The sequence below is a fragment of the Lissotriton vulgaris genome, chromosome 10 (assembly GCF_964263255.1).
Source record: "Lissotriton vulgaris chromosome 10, aLisVul1.2, whole genome shotgun sequence".
NCBI classification, from domain to species: Eukaryota; Metazoa; Chordata; class Amphibia; order Caudata; family Salamandridae; genus Lissotriton; species Lissotriton vulgaris.
This window is the reverse complement of record NC_141698.1, coordinates 261,874,561-261,897,138: the sequence shown is the minus strand read 5'-3', so window position 1 is coordinate 261,897,138 and position 22,578 is coordinate 261,874,561. Positions and strand designations below refer to the sequence as shown.

Genomic DNA, 22,578 nt, shown 5'->3' with positions numbered 1-22,578 from the left:
AGCATGATGGTGGAATCTTTCCTGTGTTCATTTAAGGCAGCCACCTTGGGGCCATAACTAGCCTGAAAGTGAACACGCCTCTTGACTAGCTAATTTTTCCTCATGTCCTGCTGCCAAATGGCCATTAGGGCAGGGGGTGGCATCTCCCAGGCCTGGGGGAAGCTGGGGTTGCATATCCAAGGTGGCAGGGTCTTTGATGACCCTGGCCGTTGATAAGCTAAATCACTAGCTATCCTGCTGGAGGAGTTGTAAACACCTCCTGCCGGAGCAGCCATTGTTTCTGAACTCTGAGAGCATGGGCTCTCACCTGTAGTGGGTCAGACCCTTGTATGTGGTGGCAGGCTGGAAGACACCAGTAAGCCAGCACACTAGATAGTGCTAGGTTTCAGGGGTACATTGAAGGTGCCCTCTGGGTTTATGTCTTAATAAATCTAGTACTGGCAAGTACAGCTATTATTATTATTATTTGAATTTGTTAGGCGCTCAGCTACCCAAATAGGGTTTCCCGGCGCCATAGCAGACATAGAGCAAAAGCCAGAAGAGGGAGCAGTTAGCAGAAATTATTGGTCAAAAAGCCAGGTCTTAAGGGTTTTACGGAAATGGGTGTAGTTAGTTTCTTTACGTATGGTGGAAGGCAAGGTATTCCAGAGGGAAGGATCTAGGTAGGAAAAGGATCTCCCACCCATTCTGGAAAGTTTGATTCTGGGTACTACAAAGTTACCCTTGGATATAGATCTTAATTGGCGGGATGGAACATAAGGACAGACAAGTGCTTGGAGGTATTGAGGGGCAGTGACTGTCTTGATTTTATACATACAGCTCAGGGCTTTGAACTTGATACAGTTCTCAACCCTGAGCTAATGTAGATCCCTCAAATGTCCATCAATGGGGGAGAACCTGGGGATTCTGCAGAGGAGTCTTGCTGCAGAATTCCGAACTAGCTGAAGTCTGCGGATCACAGACTTATTACATCCCAGATAAAGGATGTTGCAGTAATCTAGTCGTGGCGTAACGAGGGCGTGAACAATGTTTTTTTGGGTGGATATCGGCAGCATCCATAAGATTTTCTTAAGCCACTTCAAGATGGTAAAGGATAGTGCTGTCAGTTTCATGGTTTTTGATGCATTGACAATGAATCGTCAATTATGACACCCAGGTTACGAACATTGCTAGTAGGCTTAGGGAGGTTGCCCATCTCCTCTGGCCAGTGGGACGGACACCATAAGTCTTTCTGCTTTCCAAGGATAAGAACCTCAGTTTTCTCACCATTCAACTTGAGATGGTTTTGGGTCATCCAAGTTGAAACGTTCCTGAGGCCTTGTTTTAAGCAGGAGGGTGCCAATGGGTTGGAGCTAGAGCTGGAAAAGACAATCTGGGAATCATCCGCGTATGTAAAGAGAGTAAGGCCAGACTGATCTGCGATGTCGGCCAATTTATTAAGACAAGGTGTTTGATGCCAAAATCCATAGGTTTCAGTAAAGCCATCATATAGGTGGGGAACTCGTAATGACCAGTGCCCAGTACAAATAATTAAGATGGCTTCCCTGTTCACTTGTACTATCTAGCAATTGAACTATACAGCACAGGGGCATACCTGCATATGCAGAAATGTCCTCACGTGTAATATAATGCACCCTGCCTTGGGGCTCTCAGGTCTGCTGTAGGGGTGACTTATATAAAATACATAAAATGTATATTCGGGTATGGCACATGTGTGGTCTGCGTGATGTCATGTTTTCAGAAGGGTTACTGAAAGTAATATATTATAATACTGCAATGGAAGGCTGCACACAATGTGTGGGTCCCTTAGGGAGGTATAACTCATGCTGCAGCCGTAGTGACCCTATTTAGTACCCTCTTTAGTACCATGCCCTGGGTACCCTGAGCATGTCTGTTTTGAGGAAAGCGCACAGGCACTGGAGCCTGGTTAGCAGCATTCAGTGGACTGTCAGAGTCAAAAACCAGCATCTAGTGTTGTGTTCTATCTAGGACCCCGATCAACATTGTGACCTTATGCCCCTATGCGGCTATAATCAATACATATCCCTATGATGGCATAAACGATCAGAGCCATATTTCAGTAACTTGTCTCTGCAGCTCATTACAGTACATGACACAGCAGAAGCCACTTCCTTAGATTCCTAGATAACACACCAAGTTCTTTCAACAGCTCAAACCCCCAGCAACCTGGGAAAGCCCTGCTTGCTTTGTTTTGATTAGTAATAGAACTCTTTCAAGCACTGTAAGAACGACCAGTACTTAGTGACATCTTTATTGACGTCTTATGTCCAAAAACTAGCGTCAAACTCGGCACCTTTCAGGTATAAATAATACCAACGTTGCCTTAAGCACACACAATGGTGGTGGTGAATACAGGAGCAGAACAGCTGTCCCTTACAGAGCAGAGCAGATGCGAGAAGCCCACGGACGCTGCCCCTCCTCCTCCTTGACGCGCTGAGAGAGACGCTGTCTTTTCTCCTGCCGAGAAAATCCAGCTCCGGCGTTTCTAGCCTACCCTTGCGGGTGACTGGAATATCGAGTCCTGAGAGGAGATACCAGACCTCCAACATTCTATTCCAGAGGTACAGTGTTGACTAAATCCTTAGAGAGAATTCTTGAAGCAAGCCCTTGGCAAAAACAACTTAACTTAAACTGCTACTTACTTATTCCCTCCCATGTATTAGGCTTAGGTCAGGTACACAGGGGTAAACGTAGTTAGAAGTACTAGTTGAGGACGTTAGCCAAATGTATATATGAATGTATATATTTTATTCATTTTAACTATCGTATGGCTAAGAAACCATATCAATGCTTTTACAGTATTATTTCGCAATACTCCTTTTACTGTACGCACTTTTTATAATAACAAGTCTTGCAATTGTGGCAATTCATTTCTTTTGCATGAGAAGGAAGACTGCCCAATAAATAATATCTTTTATTGAAAACGCCCGTCTCTCTATTCTCTGCATACTGGTGAAAGTAATTCTGCACAACTGACTGAGTGAAATAGCTGTCTATTGTTTCACACAACTCTAGAGATTGACTCTTATTCTGAGGAGCAAAGGTGTCATGTTAATGCGGTTGTCGGAAGCTGAATCCCTTCTTGTCTGAGCCAGGGAAGCTGATCACTTCCTATTCAGTCAAGAAAGTTTCCAGTGACCTCTGAGCTAGCTGGCGCAAACCTAAATTAAGTCTAACATAGTCAGTAGAGACCTAGAAGACCGCACTTCTACGTCTACACTGCTGTTTATGTTATTCCAATGCGCAGGGCCAATAGGGAAAATAGGAACTATACTACATGGTGCCCAGCGTTTGGTAAGGCGATAAAACTAACGCAAGACGTTAGAGTAACTCAGTTGTGCTTTTTCACACAGACCCTTTCTCCCGTAAATACTCCAATAGACGTCTGGAGTGGGTGAAAGGTTAAAAATCCGCCTGAACTTAGTAGGAAGAGATTCCTATGTAGAGTTTCTGGTTTATTCAACGTTGAAGGATACAGTGTTCCAAAATATTGTGCACCTAATCTTTGTCTCCTTGGAGACCTGCTCTGCAAAACTTTCATTTATACAATGTCAGTAGAAGACAACAGAACCGCTGAAGCCGCAGTATATGCGACTCAGCAGGGTCCCGATGATACAGGGATTAATGAACCGGGTGCGATTATCATCCCGGTCAACATAAGAAAAACTATAACGTTAAAACTTATAGAAAATGGACTGACCTCACGAGGTGGTACCGTCGTTTTCGTGATAGAGGCACATGAATATCGGCTGACAGAGGTATTCTATTCTTGATAAAATTTCCAGCGGCAAACGCTACAACACACGAGTTCCACTATTACAAAATAGAGGATCCACCGGAAGAGTACGCTCCTTTCGAGGAGATTGAAATCCCATTAAAATACCAAGAGCACCTGCTCTGGTTTAAAGGCGCCCTAAAACACAATGATCATATTACCAGGCTCGGTCCACTAGGTAGACCAGGAGCAACGTGGCCGGTTCTAGCCAGCTACACACCACATCTGGACATTGAAAAAATGTCCAGTGAAGAACTGTTAGCACAGCTAAAAACATTAATTAAAATACATAGACAATTAGTCCAATATGTAATGCGGACTGCAACAGTCCAAACAAATGTTAATGTTCCACAGCTGACCCCGCATCAGGGGAACACAAATAAAATGACACCACAGAACATACAATCATGTCTTGGTAAAACACCCATAAAACGGGAACAAATTCCTTTCTGGTTAGCGCAGAAAATTACTCAAATAGAGGCAGTATTTCAGAATACTACCCCTATTGAGAAACACAGAATTCTGACCATCTGCCTTCCAATGGGGGTCGCACCACATGTGGAGGACTGTGACACTTGGGGTACAGTCTTTGCTTCCATTTACACAAAAACACATGGTGTTCCATCAATGGTGGTAATACCAGATGTGCTAAAACAGATTCAGAATGAATACGGTCCAGAACCTGCTTTAACTCTTGGTATGAAATTACTGAAAGACTTCAAGCAGGTCTCGGCTATATTACTAGCCAACATAAAAGGAGAAGCAGCATCTGTGGCGATCCGCCAGAAATTAAAAGAAACAGATATAACAGATCAACCAATTGAGCTTGCCAGAATTATAGCAAAATGCTATGAAGAATTAGGTAGAGATATTTTGGGTGGGAAACCAGTAAAACCACAACTACTCGAAAATCCTGAAAAATTGTTTATTAGAAATAATCTAAACACTTCTAAAAAGAGCTGGGATGAAAATAAACAATCCACTCCCAAAGAAAAAGTTTTCCAGTCCAGAGGAAGGTCTCCTCGATGGAGGGAAAGAACTCCGACTCGAGAACACCAGTCTCCCCAGAGGGAACACTCTGAGAAAAGATATAACCTTAGAAATAGGGATAACTTGAAAAAGCCTGATAGATACCAAAGTATTGATACATGTCCCTCTCGATCTTTTTCGCAGAAATCGGAAAGAAGAGGACGGTCAGACCCAGGAGAGCACACCAAGTCCAAAGACAAGGAACCTGCTCAAAGTAAAAAAATGCAATTTCCAAGAAAGAAGGTAGCCAGTATTAGAGTAATCAAATATGCCGAGAATACTGAGGACGAAGCTGAAAAACGGGGAGTGGGCACAGACAATGCTAGACAGTGCAGCAGAAATCACCATAGCTCGCAAGATCCTGATGAGTCATCTGGAGACAGTGGACACGAATGAATACATTCAAGTAGAAACTGCCGACACCAGAGTTAGCGAACCTCATAAGATATACGAAATAACACTACGTATAGAGGGAGATAAGACTAGGAAAATAAGGGGTCTATTTTGGGATAACCTCTCAAAAGGCTATGACATTCTGTTAGCTGAGAAAGATTGGCCCCCAGAGTTTGTCAGGGAGTGCCCTCATGGCGAAGAAATGATTATGCCTGCCTTCTCAAATCACATTCCAATTCACACTAAATATATATATGCAAGGAAATGGGCAGTAGCCCAGGCACCAGCATTATATAAGAATCATGTAGGATGGGATGAGGACACTCCTCCTCACAAAATCCAGTTAAAATGTCAACCAACTGCACAAAGGCAGTACCCAATTAAGCAAGAAGCTAAAAAACAGGTCAGGGAGATTTTAGATCAACTTGAATACCAGGGGGTGATTGAAACATGCACCTCTCAAATGAACAATCCTTTGTTTCCTGTCTCCAAACCGGACGATTTGTATCGTCTAGTCATGGACTACAGACACCTTAACTCATGTTGCAAAACTTTTGCAGAACAAAATTCGCATAGTGCTGCACTAATGAATAGCATTGTTCGCAAAAAATACAAAACGACATTAGACATATCTAATGGGTTCTTTTGTCAAAATATTGCACCAGAAAGCAGGTACTTGACCGCTTTCTCAATAATGGGGTCACAGAAAAATTTCTGTAGGCTCCCACAGGGATTCAAGAGCGGCCCAGGACTATTCTCAGTCAGAGTAACAGAGTTACTACAAATGTATGATGATGAGGCATTATCTTATGTCGATGACATCTATCTTACAGACGACGACTTGGATACTCACTTGAAAAGGGTGAACACAATAATACTTGGGTTCGCAGCAGAGGGTTACAAATTCAACTTTAAAAAATCAAGAATTGCCCATCTAACAGTCTTATTTTTAGGATACGAATTATCAAGTGAAGGAAAAAGCCTAGCGGACAACTTCTTAGAGAAGTGCGCTGTACTCCAAGCACCAAAAACGCTGAAGAACTTACAATCGATTCTAGGCTTCCTGAATTTCGGAAGAACTTACATTCTAAATTATGCGGAGAGGGTTAAACCTCTCTACGAATTAATTAAACCTGATTTTAAACCAATCAACTGGACTCAAAAACAAACTGAAATTTTGAGATCACTGCAAACAGACATGTTAGCAAAAACAAAATTAGAAACACGTGAAAATACACGCAACCTTGTAATCCGAGTCATCCCAGGAAGATGCGGATTCACGTACCTGACCTCTAATGAGGGAGAAACGGTACCAATAGCTTACAAATCACATTTATACACAAAAGCTGAAATAAAATTCAGTTCAACGGAAAAAATTCTAACTGCGGTTCAGACTGCTGTAGCAAAAGAAAGGGCCCTAGCACAAGGTAAACGAATAATAATTGTTACACCCATACCTGCTTTAGAAGCGGTAACTAAAGCAAGCATTCCAAATGCTAAAGCTCTGCATCCAAGATGGATCCAATGGGTTAATTCTCTTGCTGCAACAGACGTAGTGTATGAATTTGATCCTAACCTAAAGACACAGGAATTTTTACAATATGAATATTAATGTCCTCTGCCAATTGAAATCCTGCCTCTAGAACAATACGGAAGCATTATATATACAGATGGATCACCACAACCCGCAGTCGGGGGTAAACAAGCTTACAGTGCTGCGTGCGCGATTGTTAAAGGTCGTTGGCACAAAGGGAAATTTAGACCACTGGTCACTAAGACGCAATCTCTAGGAGATTGTACAGCGCAGCGAGCTGAACTACTAGCATTTAAGATGGCGATTGAAAATACCGATCGCGAATTCCCCACACTTATAGTGTGCGATTCATATTATTGCGTTCAATCTTATAATGAATACTTGCAGAATTGGGTTGAAAATGGGTTCAAAGATGCAAAAGGTGGCACAATCAAGCATAAAATGCTTTGGGAACAAGTAGTTCTTTTACAGAAGGAACTACAAAAGACTCACGTGATACACACTCTGAGTCATCAACGTGATGGTGTTGACGTTGCAGGGAATTCATTGGCTGATGAAGCCGCGAAGGCAGCTGTGCAAACAGCTTCTGTAGCTGCTATCACCCGGTCAAAAACAAAAATAAACAGCGATATACTACAAGCTGTCAGTGCGTCAGTAAAAGATGATAGAAAAACACTCCCAAAAGGCTTTCCAGAAAAGTACTTATATTTAACAGATATGAATAATGTTTCTTTTGCTCGAATCCCTGGAGTGGGGGATAGAGTAATTCCAAACATGGAACACAGGTTAGGACTAATTACAGCGGCACACGAAGGGCTTGCTTCTGCACACGCTGGCGTTTCCGCAACAATATCATTATTAAAACAGAGATATTGGTGGCCCCGCATGAGAATACAAACTAAGAAATATGTACTAGAATGCGAGATATGCCAAAAAATTAAAGTATCAACAGTGAAACGACGAGCGCAGACACCCCTTCTCATCTCAGATAAACCATTAGCATGTGTTTACCTGGAACACTGTGGTCCCCTACAAAGGGATGGCAACTATAAATATATCATGGTCGCAGTGGATTCCTGTACGATATTCACTTTAAAAATGTGGCCCCAGCGCTCAGCTGACGCCAAAACTGTTATAAAAGATCTGCGAGTCTTTATCGGCACATACGCAATTGCCATGTTTCATTCTGACCAGGGTCCTGCTTTCAGCTCTCGAGCTTATAAGGAGCCCATGGCCAGTATGGGCATTGGGTTGCGATTCTCTTGTCCATTTCACCCTGAGGGAAACAGTGTAGTGGAAAGAAAAAACCGAGACATAAAGCAATCTATAACAGCGAGGGTATTAGGTTCGGGTGATGGGTGGGTCAAACATTTAATAAGTGTCCAACGTAGTCTTAATAATTTGCCAAGAACTTCTCTAAAAGGTTTCAGCCCGTACGAAATATTGTTCGGAACTAGAATGTGTATTCAGGATCTTGATAGTCAGGCTTCAGTGGTAAAAGATAAAAATAAAGACTTTGACATCAAAGATCGTTTGGCTGTTTTACAGGACTTGAATGAAACAAGAAAATCCTTAAGCAACATAAAAATAAAGCAACAGCCAACTACCACTGAAGACACACCACCTGTCCCAGCAAGACCTGTCTGGATTCCAGAAATTGGGGATCTGGTCAGAGAAAAAATAGCGGTGAAAAAGGAATTTGGGCCTTCCTACAGAAAAGCAGTACCTGTCTTAGCAATCAACGGAACAAGATCAGTAGTACTACCGCCCCTTGCTGGTAAAAAGGAGAACCGAGTTGTATCAATCGACCTGGTAAAACCACAATCATGTGTCCTATAATCAACAGTAGGCCAAGTGGACTCCCAAGAAATAACAGAATACCCAAATTAGCAACAATCCAAGAGGTTCAAATTGAAAGACTAATCACGTTTGATAAATCTGCAGTGCACAGAGAATGACTATGCAATAATGCCCCAGAACTTGTGCCTCTTGAAACACAGATTGAAACAGTTTGTCATGAAACTCCAGTCTACAATGATGTGGCATCAGAATGTGCTAATGAAAAGCAAAGGGAGACAACAATTCCAACAATTGACAGAACTGCCTCTGGTTACTTCATCAATTTCGATAACTTTTCTGAAGATCAAAGCGACCCTGAAGTGACGCCAGAAACAAAGAATTTTAAAGAAAAAGCAACAGAACTCTTTCATCAAATCAAAGAAGTATATCTAAATGCACCATTGATTGAGCATTGGATTGTATCAGGGGTACTTATACTCCTATTATGCCTAATTCTAGTTTTAATTTTAGGAAAATTTATTACAGTTCAATGGACACAGCAAGTCAGAACATCAACTTAGTTCTAAAACCTCACAAATCATCCCACGTCAAGAAAAGAGGACTATCATCAGTAAATGTCACAGCCATTCCAATACCCGGCGGGGTAGTGTGGGACAAGACTGACTATGAAGTATATGGCCCGGTCGAGATCTTGAAATAACCTCACCAGTTCAAGGTTTCATTAAGTGACTTTGTAAAACCAAGTACATTCTCTGATGATTGGGATTTTGAAAGTATAAATAATATGATGTCGGATTTAGTGTTGTCAGCAAAATTTACAGAACATGATTATTTACAAGGTTTGTCTAATTATGAACAGATGTACTGTTTTTCACATTACGCAGACCATTACTTACATAAATCTGCTCAACCTAGGAATGTTTTTAAATATAACCAATGGGAGCATTGTGCTACTCCACCTAAAAGTAGTTCAAAAACATTTTTTGAGAAATTCCAATACTTCTCAGGGTTTAACACAAGTGATGCTGACAAATACTAAATTGATATATTCAGAAGCATTTTATGATAAAATGATGACATTTGGTTTTGATTTCTGGAAAAACAACATTGAAACAAAAACCATCTGGGGTACAAAAGAATGGCAGGTACAAGGCCTAGAAGCAATATTTCGAGCCTGCATGATCCCAGAACAAATAATGTTCTTAAATGATACAATTCACCAAACAACCTGTCTTGGCCTAGCTAAGATTAAAGACCTTAACAAACCGTCTATTCCAAAGCCAATACCTGATAATGCAACCACAGATATTGAAATAGACGTATCAAAAATGTTACATCTAAACAGAACACATCTTGATTGGAAAAAGTGGTTAATCTGACCTACTGACATGAATAACTGTCAAGATAGATTCCTGAACAAAACACAGGGGTTAAAAATGACCAGACCAGACCCTAGATACTCCCAGAGACAACATCCAGGGATAGTAACAACATACAGTGTAGGGAAACTGTGCCTTGAATGGCTAGAATCATCCACACTGGCAGAAATTAAGCAACATTTATCTTTACTTAAAGATGGTGGTGACTTGCGTGATTTCATTATGGGACCACGCAAACAGCGTCAAAAACGTTTCATAGCGGCAGGTGTATATGCGGCATACAACGAAGCATGGAAAGTAATGCAAATTGAAACAGCAGAAAAAATACGAGAAATTGATCGTATTAATTTGGAAAAATCACTTTCTGATGTGGACAATGGGTTAATGACTCTGTCCTCCAGAATATATTCACTGGACAGTATTGTATCATCTGCCATCGATATAATAGATAAAGACTTGCTAATGTTACAACATGGCCAGTCGCAATTATGTTCTATTGTACAGCTAGGATGGACGCTGCAAAATCTTCATTCAGGCTATGTGCCATGGCGTCTAATCAACACAACCTCATTGTTTTCCATCTTTAACCTTACTGATAAACAAATCAGTTTGGCACAGAAAGGAGCAAACTATACAATCCTGAGCATCGAAAAACTTGAGAGATTACCATTTACAATGTCAGAAAGACCTGTCATTGAATGGATAATACACGGGATTATCACAATTCCGATAACAACTTTCCGATTTAAAAATTGCCTTGACTATATACCGACAGGCCAGTATGAACGATTGGGAAAAGGGTACATTAAGTCATCGTGGAAATTACCATATACACACACATGCTACAGTGACAACTACAAAAATGTATTTCTTAGTGGTGAAAATTGCAAACATTCACTAAGCGGTATACTTTTGTGCCAGGGTATTAATTTACATGGGGCCTGTGAAGGGACTTCAAACAACTTTTCATGCCACCAGCACGTCACACCTGCAACACAGATAGAGCCCTTCTTTAGGCAACTTTCTAACTGGAGTTACATTCTAATAACAGATCACAGCTGTTGTGGCTTGGTGCCAGGGAAAGCATATCTCGTAAGCGTGACTTCCATGGTCACTTGCTGTATGCAAGCATTGTTTCCAAACGGCCCTGGAGATTCTGAGACGCCGATTTGGCCTCCTTTGAATGTCTCTTCTATACAAATTGATACTTTAAGCAGAATGAAGTCTGTGCTTTTACAGACAACAGTGCCCATCACGTCATCAAAAGAGACGTATGATCTCCAAGTTGCAAGGACAGCATCGGAGATATATGAACTTTTATCAACAAATTGCCCCGTGCATTTCACAGAAATGCTCAGCCAAATCCTAAATATGTTGGATGCCATTGGTATCTCAAACGTATTTAAGACAATTTTTTTCGGGACTGTTAACACCATTTAAAGCAATTCTGGGCATTATTCCCAATTTTGTCTATTCAGTCTTTGGCGGCCTACCACTAATTTTCGAAACTTGTAGCAGGCATTTTATTTTTGACCCTCCTGCTCCGATATGGCAAGCCAAAAACACAGACATGACTCCGGCAAGGATGGAAGAAACGATCCTAGCAATACCGGGACCGCATAACTAGAGTACTTGGATTGGCCCGGCTGAGAGATCTGAACATGACCTGGTTTCTTTCATTCAGACCTATATGGCAGACCTGCATCTTACCTGTGCTTCGATGTATGCTATGCGGAGAAGAATGCGTGTTAGACACCTGTCTTGCACTACCATCAGCAGTACCAATGGATATCAATACTTTGCTAAGTCCTGTAACGGCTCATGCATCGTGTTGTCCCCAGCGGCTACCAATCCTGATGACGGCATTCATTGAGACTCCTGCGCTACGACTAGGTGGCGGCAGTGAAGGGGTAAATGAAAGCAACATCACCCAGGTACGGCCTTCTGTGAGCATTGCTGATCCAGACATCGAAGATAGCAATCATTCTCACTACTGCTAGGTTACTGCACTATCGAACCTGGTCGAACTGTCACCTGAATATGTAGACCTATTCTTCGAGAGCCTGTCTGATATGATGTTCTCCCCTGAACAGAAACAATAACTTTCTGGAAAAACATTCCGGCGCACAGCGTTCCCATGAACTCTGTATTTGGCCTTCAGTTTTGATCAACAAAAACTACTGAAAAGCGTTTGGAACTCTATTTCCCCGTTCACCATGAAATATTTTTGAATCGGACACTTTTCAAAATATTTACTTTTTTTCTGCCACAAATACTTTTGCTTAAAGTAGAACTATTCATAAAGAACAGAACTTCTATTTTTAGTAGATCTAGAGACAAAAAACTTTACCTCGGCCTCTAGCACATTTTACAGCAATTGTATTTATATGTGATGAAATAGTCTTGCCCTTCTTTTCTGTATTAAGAGACATTTCATGTGCAATTTTTTCGCAAAATCGTTCAGCTGATTACATATGCAATAATCTTTGAATGATTACTATGCTTAAAAGCGTACAGTACCTATATTTTCATGTATTTCATATACGCCATTTCAAATGCATTATGTATTTTGGGGTGGGTAGTAATACACGCGCATCTTATTGCTTTAGTTTTTAGTAATTTGATGGACATAAATTCGTGGAGTGGGTGTTGTGTTCTATCTAGGACCCCGATCAATATTGTGACCTTATGCCCCTATACGGCTATAATCAATACATATCCCTATGATGGCATAAACGATCAGAGCCATATTTCAGTAACTCGTCTCTGCAGATCATTACAGTACATGACACAGCAGAAGCCACTTCCTTAGATTCCTAGATAACACACCAAGTTCTTTCAACAGCTCAAACCCCCAGCAACCTGAGTAAGCCCCGCTTGCTTTGTTTTGATTAGTAATAGAACTCTTGCAAGCACTGTAAGAATGAACAGTTCTTAGTGACATCTTTATTGACGTCTTATGTCCAAAAACTTACGTCAAACTCGGCACCTTTCAGGTATAAATAATACCAACGTTGCCTTAAGCACACACGATGGTGGTGGTGAATACAGGAGCAGAACAGCTGTCCCTTGCAGAGCCCAGCATATGCGAGAAGCCCACGGTCACTGCCCCTCCTCCTCCTTGATGCGCTGAGAGAGACGCTGTCTTTTCTCCTGCCGAGAAAATCCAGCTCCGGCGTTTCCAGCCTACCCTTGCAGGTGACTGGAATATCGAGTCCTGAGAGGAGATACCATACCTCCAACATTCTATTCCAGATGTACAGTGTTGACTAAATCCTTAGAGAGAATTCTTGAAGCAAACCCTTGGCAAAAACAACTTAACTTAAACTGCTACTTACTTACTCCCTCCCATGTATTAGGCTTAGGTCAGGTACACAGGGGTAAACGTAGTTAGAAGCACCAGTTGAGGACGTTAGCCAAATGTATATATGAATGTATATATTTTATTCATTTTAACTATCGTATGGCTAAGAAACCATATCAATGCTTTTACAGTATTATTTTGCAATACTCCTTTTACTGTACGCACTTTTTATAATAACAAGTCTTGCAATTGTGGCAATTCATTTCTCTTGCATGAGAAGGAAGACTGCCCATTAAATAATATATTTTATTGAAAACGCCCGTCTCTCTATTCTCTGCATACTGGTGAAAGTAATTCTGCACAACTGACTGAGTGAAATAGCTGTCTATTGTTTCACACGACTCTAGAGATTGACTCTTATTCTGATGAGCAAAGTTGTCATGTTAATGCGGTTGTCGGAAGCTGAATCCCTTCTTCTCTGAGCCAGGGAAGCTGATCACTTCCTATTCAGTCAAGAAAGATTCCAGTGACCTCTGAGCTAGCTGGCGCAAACCTAAATTAAGTCTAACATAGTCAGTAGAGACCTAGAAGACCGCACTTCTACGTCTACACTGCTGTTTATGTTATTCCAATGCGCAGGGCCTATAGGGAAAATAGGAACTACACTACACTAGTAGTTCGGAAGGGGGCAAAAAGTGGTGGGACAACAGCAACAAAATTCCAATTTCCTACATTTAGTAACACATACAACCAGGTGGGTGACCTAGGGCGAGGGAAGAAGCAGTATAGCAAGAAAGCCTGCACGAAACACTTACGCAGTGGGTTCATTCACTTGCAACACCCTGGATATGTAATTTAAAAATTAAATAGCAATGATGGACATTGTTTATTTGGAATTATGTTTTTTTATGGTAGACAGGCATGAAAATGAATGACAGCCTTGCATTGCAAGTTAATGGCTAAAGAAATTCTTGAGCCTGGAAGCTGTGGGACAGAAGGGCAGAGCTGCTGCATTCTCCATGTGTGGCTTTACTACAGTATAGCAGGGGTTAAGAATGCTGTAAAACTTGACATAAAATGAGTGAATGTGACTATTCTGAAATTAGGATTTAGAATAAACTTTCTTCATTAAAAACACCTTATTTTAATCGCTCAAAATACAGGCCTTGCTGTAAGGTGGAGAAGTGTGGCTCACGGTGTAGAGCAGGCAGACCCGGGACCAGGGTTCCATTCCCGACGCGGCAGGGTCTTGAGCACAAATGTCCACAGACTCTATAATTCTCGCTTCGGTGCCTGCTCTAATCATGGGTTCTCACTCTGCAACTCTGGGCATTAAGCTTGCTTAATCTCCACAACGGCCCCCCTGCGGCGGGATGCCTGACTTTCACCTTGGGGATGCCCTGTTGGGGCTATCTCACAGGGAAAAGCCAGGATGGGTTCCCAAGGCAAGCGCCGGGAAACCTCCGGGTAGCTGTGCGCTCAATAAATGCAATAATAATAATATTAATAATAATAATAATAATCTGCTCTTGTCAAGTTTTATTTAGGAAAATACCCTGTGACAGTTTCTATGCTGAGCTGCATGCAAATATATCGTCATTGCAGAGTAACAGTATTTTTCCTGTTGGCTTGGATGCAGTTAAAATATTTATGTTTGCATAATGAAGGTTTTATTAATGAAATGTTACATAAATTGACATGCAGTGGACCTTAAGACAAGAACCTAACATTCTTGGCATTCGTGTGGTCGTCCATGGTTGCACTTGATGCTGTAGTTATTTTGTCTAAATCTCATGAGAACAAGTACTGAATCCTCCATCAAATAAACGATCATTTTCTTCTCTCAAAGGGCCAAGGTAACTCATTTAACTAGAAAGAGTAGTAAAAATGTGTGCATTCAAAGAGGAAGAGGGCAACTGGATCGTAAAGTAAAAATGTAAACACAACTATATCACTGAAAGGCCCCAGATACCGTTATAGGAATGACATGTTCATTTGTGTTTATTCATGATCTTTCATTACAAATGTTGTAGTATGTGGTGACATGCTCAGATCCGAAGATGCCAATATCTCCCATTATGGGAGTGGTAGGAGTGTGAAAGATAGACACTTGTGAATACTTTGAAATTAGATTAAGAATTAAATTATGAGATATTATTAAAACCTTGTAATATTGAGAGATCCATTGAAGCCGAGGAACACCTGAAGACTAATTACGGTTGGTATAGGCCTTCTGTCTCAACATTCCAGTGTTTGTCTTTCAGTATTTCATTTGCAATATTCTACCCTCAGTGATTGGAATGTTATTATAGCATTGTAGCTTTTCTGCCTCTGACAATAGTGGTTTTTGAAGCCCTCTCCCTTGCAATAGGCCATATCCGGAGCTCGGGCCTAAAACTCGGTTTTGAGACCATTAACGTATCGCAGGGAATAGGAAGGTTAAAAATATTCTTTTTAAAATATACTAATTTCTGGTGAAAGTGAAAAGCATAAAAGGGAAAGTTCACTGGAAGGCCAACCTCCAAATTGTAAAAGGGGCCCATATGATGGCTATTATCTCCTTTTAATAATAATGTTTACAAGGTTTCAGCAGCTAATGCTAAATCTGCGCACATATGATGCATGGCTGGACTATTTTTGATTGTAGTGCAGTTACTTTCAAAGGCTTGGCACCATGTAAAAAGAGTGCTAAGCCACATAAATCGCAGAACACATGTACGGAGGGAGAATATTTGTAACCTAAGAAACCCTTCCATACAGGACATCAACACTGGCTAACGGCAGAACGTCCTTCAATCCCCTAGTTGGAAGACCGCCGTTTTGAAATAGATTTTGAACATAGAACAGCAGACCTGAATACAACACACTTCCAGTTGCACTGGTGGTGCAACTGAAAGCTTCACTTTTCAAAACGCCATTTTATGTTTCTTTTCTCTTCTAATACTTTAATTGGAGAAAGCATTTTTGGAACAGCAGTCACTTTATTTGGAGAGTTCCCTTCAGACTGTGGTATCTGTGCTCCCGGGAGGATTCTATCGTGGTGGGTTATTAAGATATTGAAATCCCTGTGCTCATTGACTGGGCTAGCAGAACACAGCATTGACGCTTGGTGAGCCTAGTGCAGGACTGTGGCATTCATCCCGTAAAAAATACAGCTCACAGTAATTTGATATATGATATATTAATGCAGGCTATCAATTTTGGGGCTTATTTATGAGCCCCGTGACACTTTTGTTCCGCCAGTGTGTCACTTTCTGTGACACACCAGCGGAGTAAAAAGTGCGCCATGTTGTACCATATTTACAAAGTGATGCATCTGTGCAGATGCCCCACTTTGTAAGCCTGTGCGCTACATTCTACCTGCGTCAGGTATAATGTATGCAGGGTGGGGGTTCCGCCGCATCGGAGCCTCGTAGAAGTGGTGCATTGAAATCTATAAGATTTCAGTGCGCCCCTTCTAAGACGCCATTGCTTCAAATCCTTACGCCTGCCTCATAACAGGCGTAAGGATGATGCAGTGCTATAATTATCGCCCTCCCCTTGCATTGCTGGAGTTGCATTGTGCTTCCGACACAACTCCATCAAAGCGTCAGTTTTGCGCCAATAGATACATCAGCAATACTGACGTATCTGTCATTCTTTGTGACATGATGCGTCATACAGTAAATATGACGCATCCATCCTGTTGCAAGGAGGGCGCACTGAAAAGTGTCAAATCAATGCTCTGTCGCAACACTTCTCATAAATGTGTCCCTTTCAATTTATTAAGCCAGTTGTTCAAGTCCTCTCATATCAATATTTATATATTATATTTCTAACACAAAAATTAGATTGAAAATATCCTGATTCCTCACCTATATGAAAAGCGTCTACCCATGTAACAGTAAGTTATGTGTAGAGATTCAATTTGAGATTTGCTGTTTAAGACTGGATATATTTTTCATCACTCTTTTTAAGGCAAACTATCTGTTAATTAAACTAAAAATCATCAATCACAAGTCCACATAGTCATTCTCAAAGTGCAGTACTGGCTGTATGGTTTTACTCTTAATATTATATGTTATTTATTTACAAAATGGCTATATATACCTGACATATATATATACTAAACAGATTCTATTCTCAATGTTTTAGACTCCATTTTATATTTATTGCATTTAAGATGCTATTGTAGATGTACTTTATATTATATTTTAATGAACTGGCATGCAATGATCTCAAAAATTGATTTCATTCTGTGCATAGTTGCGTGGATTATTTCACCAATTCCCACTGTAATGTACTATATTGCTGTGTTGTTTCTACTGTTAAGTGTATGAAGCCCTCTGTCATTGTAATTGTGTTGTATGGTTAGACCCCAAAAGAGAAACGTTTAAAGTTGTCACTGTTTCATTACATTAGGTATTTTGCTAGCTATTGATTAATTTGAACAACAGATCCTTGACAAGTTAGTTTAGCTGTTTAGTTGGATGACTGTAACAGGAGCCACCTGCCTATATCTATGGATAGCAAAAAACGGCCCCAAGGGGGGGTCCCAATATTATATACAAAAACTTGATAATGTCGAGTCTTTTTGAACTCTTCACGGCCGGGGGGTTTTCCCACCTTGTTGGACTGCAGAAGGAATGTCCTTTCTTGATGGACCGCTGATACTTTACGGGGTAAGCGTATTATCGCATGTATGGCTGCACTGACTTCTTCAGATCCTAAGGACCGGGAATACCGTTTAGTATATTGCCCGTGGCACGCGAACCCTATTTACTCGTGCTGGGAGAGGGTCATATGTATTCTCCCCATTTTTTGCAAACTTGTTGGGTTACGTAATCCCCTCGTGCATGAGGTTGTCACCTAGGGCCAGATGTAGGTCATACCGGTTGGTAGCGGCCGATTTCGGCTGTTACCGACCGGTATTAGGTGATTGAGATGTAGGGGGCCTAAATTTTACAGAATTGGTAATTTACATATTCAGTAAATTTACAGATTCTCTAAAATACCGATTCGGTAAATTTACCAAATCGGTAAATCTATATGTAGGTGGCACTGTAAACAGTGCCACAGGCCCCCAAGAATTCGTTATTTACCATGTAATACTATTGCATGGTAAATAACGAATTCCTGTGTACATGCACATCTGTGCATGTACACATGTGCCATGTGGCACACAGACATGCCCTAAGGGCATGTATGTGTGGTACATGGCACACAAGCCTGAATCAGGGGTGCAACAGGGTGTCAAAGTGACACCCTGTCCCCCTTGTCAATTCGGTAATTTTACCAAATCGGTATTTACCGATTCGGTAATTGCCATTGGTTCCTACGGGCCTCAAGGCCCATAGGAATCAATGGCAATTACCGAATTGGTAAATACCGATTAGGTAATTACCAAATTCTACAGATTCGGTAAATTAATTGGTAAAAATACCTACATAGCATTTACCAATTTGTAAATACCGAATCGGTAAAATTCGGTATTTAGGAACCGGTAAATGCCATTTACCTACATCTGGCCCCTAGTTTCTTATCTGGCGACACGCGAGTTATGTAATTATAGTGAGACCCGTGCTAATTGATAAGACCCAGCTGGGGGGCTGGAGCATTTGTATACGTCCCCTGCGATCCCACGATGTAGAGTAGCCATTTCCTCTCATGGCTATTTTTGACGCTCATGTTAGTAATGGGTGTGGTCTCCTGCATATCTATGTGACATCCTTATCTTGTTGTTTACCAGTGCTCTACCACTTTTTTATCTTTTTTTACCCTCCAGAACTGCTGCCCGCATCAATGAAATTCATTGATTTATTCTCCATATATCGTTATGAACCTTTCTCTCTATGATGTCCTTGGTAGCTTCAATGGCCCCCGGACATGATTCGAAATCGATTCAGATGCAGTTCTGTAGATTGCAGGTAGGTTACTGTCCACGTATGACTACCCCTTCTCTTTCCTTGCTCTTTGATGTGACAGCTTCTGTGTTAAGTGCTTGGTAAAATTTGACTCATTCATCCCCATTACAGGTCCTGTTTTATCGTATTGTCAAGTGTCTCCCCTGACCTTATTAAAAGAATCCTAGAGAATTTTTCTACAGGTATAGTCTGAGCATGCTATGAGCTTTATCATTTTGGGCTTTCTGCATGATAAGATGTATGCACTATATGCTTATTTAACTTCTATCACATGTTTGTGAACTGGGTATTCTTAACTATCCAGACAGCACATATAGCATTTAAATGAACACGGGGGTGCTCCTCTTTTCTAACTGTTCCTAGCTTCTTGGTGCACACTATTCCGGTTTTAGACTGTTGCGCTTTCTTTATCATGAAAAAATGAATGTGTTTTTCTCTGGGACTGACTCTGTCCATGCTTCAAATAATGTACACATTATCTGTATAACTATACAAATGTACATGCTGATGATACATTTTTCCAGTGATTTTAGGTGTGTCTATGTGTCCCACACTGTCTAACCATCTTCGCCCTGATGAAGGTGTTGCCCTGTCCTGGGCCATACACCGAAACGCGCGTAGGCGTTTTACTCTTCCCTTGTTTCTGGACTTCGTTCCCACGTACCACTGGGATGAGACACAAGATCTTTACATCTCAACATCAGTTGGCAGCCTTACCATCCTGATTAATATGGGATGTTGTAGGAAGTTGTCCGATTTCGTTGAACAAATTAATGTCATTATGAGTGAATGTTAGTACGAATGATGATTATGAATGTGAGTTGTGGGACAGTATATATTATTATTGATGATATGTATGTACTTATTTATGTATTGCTAAAGCTTGATAACTACAATTGACACAATAACAATAAAATTAAAATATTTTTGCTAATTAACTCTATGGTTGAATTGTTTGCCGATATGTATTTGTCAGCCCCAGTCATTTGTATATAATATTGGGACCCCCCCATTGGGGTCGTTTTTTGCTATCCGTAGATTATAGGCAAGTGTCTCCTGTTAGTGTTGGTTTTCCGTATATTCCCCCTGCTCCGCCTGCCTATCATTTTTTTTGCAGGGGTCCCCCTTTGCATTAGTATGTTGGATGACTGTTACACAAACACACTTGTTTTTCAACACCTTTCCATACTTCGCTTTTCATCCATGTTGATCATGGTAGTTTCTGATAGACGCTAAAATGATTGTAATGCTAGAGTGAAAGCCCAGGTAGGAGCATGCACCATATCCATTTAGGTTTTTGACAAGCAGCGTTGCGCATGGTGTCGTATGCTGCCTTATCACATTTTCATTCTGTGTGCAGGGCTGGGTGTATTACTTCGGCCCATGTTTGTGCCCCAGAAACAGGAAGTGACAATTTCTCACTCCTGTTATTCCCACATACATGCACTTGATGTGCATTCGAATAGATGATGCTTATTTTGTTTTTCAAATTGTAACAACCTTACTGACTGTTTTCGAGTGACACACTCAAGGCAAAATGTCTGTTACTTGGAAACCCTATTTACCATTAAACTAGCCTCTTTGGCGATTGACATACAATCAAAGTCTCTCCATTTTCCGATCATCCATCCCATTGTGCAAGGACTTTACACAGCAAACCTCTAACAGTGGCTAGTTGTGGCCACCTTCCCTATTAAGGGCTAATAAGGACCTTCCCTTTCAGACGACGAACACAATGAAGTAATGCTGTCAAACATACCGCAGTGCTGCTCGTCCGATCCATCGAGGCAGTCCTCCTGGCCATCGCAGACAAAGGATGCATCCACGCAACCAAACACCTGGCAGGTGAACTGGCCTTGGCTGCAGCGTGTGCCAGGGAAGGGAGGAAGACCAGTCCAGGCCGATGGGCTTATCCCTGCGGTGAAAACAACATGTTCAGACTCACATTTAATGCTGTTCACAACATGAGTAATTGACTGTGAAGTTAGACACTGCTGCGTCCTGTCAAGGGCAAACCTCATGTTTGACATGCTAGAACTTGCCTTTGATGTAGCCGTGTAGTTCTACAGTGCCATTCCCAAAACAGAGTAGCCCTCATTGTATCAATAACAGATCAATAAAAGGATGATTCGGCGCTGCTAGCATTTGAAACTGTGATCCCCAGTTTAGACACAGGACCTAACTTTAGCAACACATCAGCTATGTTAAATGCTTTTGTGACTGTGGCAACACATGAATGATTAGAAGCTTTAAATATTGTTATCTTCATTTCCCCACTTTCCTTCTTTTTTTAAAAGGTTTGTGAAAGTCATCTGATCGCAACTGTTTCTTATTAAGGCTTTTTAACTGATAATTGGCTTCTTGTTTAATGACAGCAAATTAAATTTGACCATTACAGCCAGACACACACACACAAACGAACTCACACACACACACACACGATGTACTTAAGAACGATGCTGGACACCCTTGTTTAAGAACATTTGAAAAAGCACATTATAAAACTTTTCATAATAAGGTATACAGCAATATCACAATAAAAAATATGATTACTATTCAATTTGCCGATATCCTCAACACCGGAGAGCATTGAAAAAAAGAAGCTTGGAAATCTTCTGATGACATATCTCATGTGAAGCAACCTGATGGGCACGTACAACTGTTATGATGCATTAGCTTATTGTGGGTGAAAAGCGCCAAAGGGGCTTCTCTCTGGCTCACCAGTGACTTATAGCACAACATAAAAAATAATGTGTTCCCTAATGCTAATGAAGAGGAGTGGAGGCTGGAATGCATCTCGCAGTCAGGAAGTGGAGCTGACATAATAGTAGGAGAAAGCCAGGTTCTATGTGATGAAGCCTTTACTTTTGTCTGATCCAGAGACGGGCATGCGGCCACATTCTAACCACAAACTTACCTATGTGCGCATATAAGTTAAGCCTGGAGCTCACAATGCGTCCTTTGTGGTATTCATTCTTTCATACTAGGACTATCAGACCTGTTGGTGGTCTCATGATGTCTAGAAAGTCCAGGATGGTATATGTTCCTGTAGCAGGAAATAGGTATACTGGCCTACGAGTCGACCCTTATGAACTTAGATGCATGCAGAAGGCACCCGTCAGTATCTGTAAAATGAATCAGGGTGCCTGCAGCTCTTACTTAACCCTGGTTCTCTGGAGGTCTCTGGTCCTTGGTCTCTGTACCAACGTTCGGAAGTGCCTCCTTTTTCCACTGCGGAGCCTGTCTTCTCGGCTGCCTGTGGTGTGCCCAGACTTACGAATGATGTGGGAACCTGACAAATTACGATATCCGGGGTAGTGGTAGCTCACATCTGCAAAACACATTATGACTACAATATGGCGAAAGTGATTAGGGGTCTCCAGGAGTTGATTTACTTCTGGATGGCGCTACCACTCTCTGTCAAGGGACGGGTGATGGCA

General features: G+C 41.3%; 1 protein-coding gene across 1 annotated transcript in view; it reads right to left on the bottom strand.

Annotated features, from left to right (window-relative positions):
* The window catches only part of LOC147685082 (SCO-spondin-like), a 1,395,910-nt gene that overhangs the window by 836,384 nt on the left and 536,948 nt on the right, over nt 1-22,578 (bottom strand). The window contains exon 34 of the mRNA XM_086939757.1: nt 20,898-21,053. Coding sequence (XP_086795883.1) covers nt 20,898-21,053 — 156 coding nt within the window. The remainder of the gene's footprint in view (nt 1-20,897; nt 21,054-22,578) is intronic.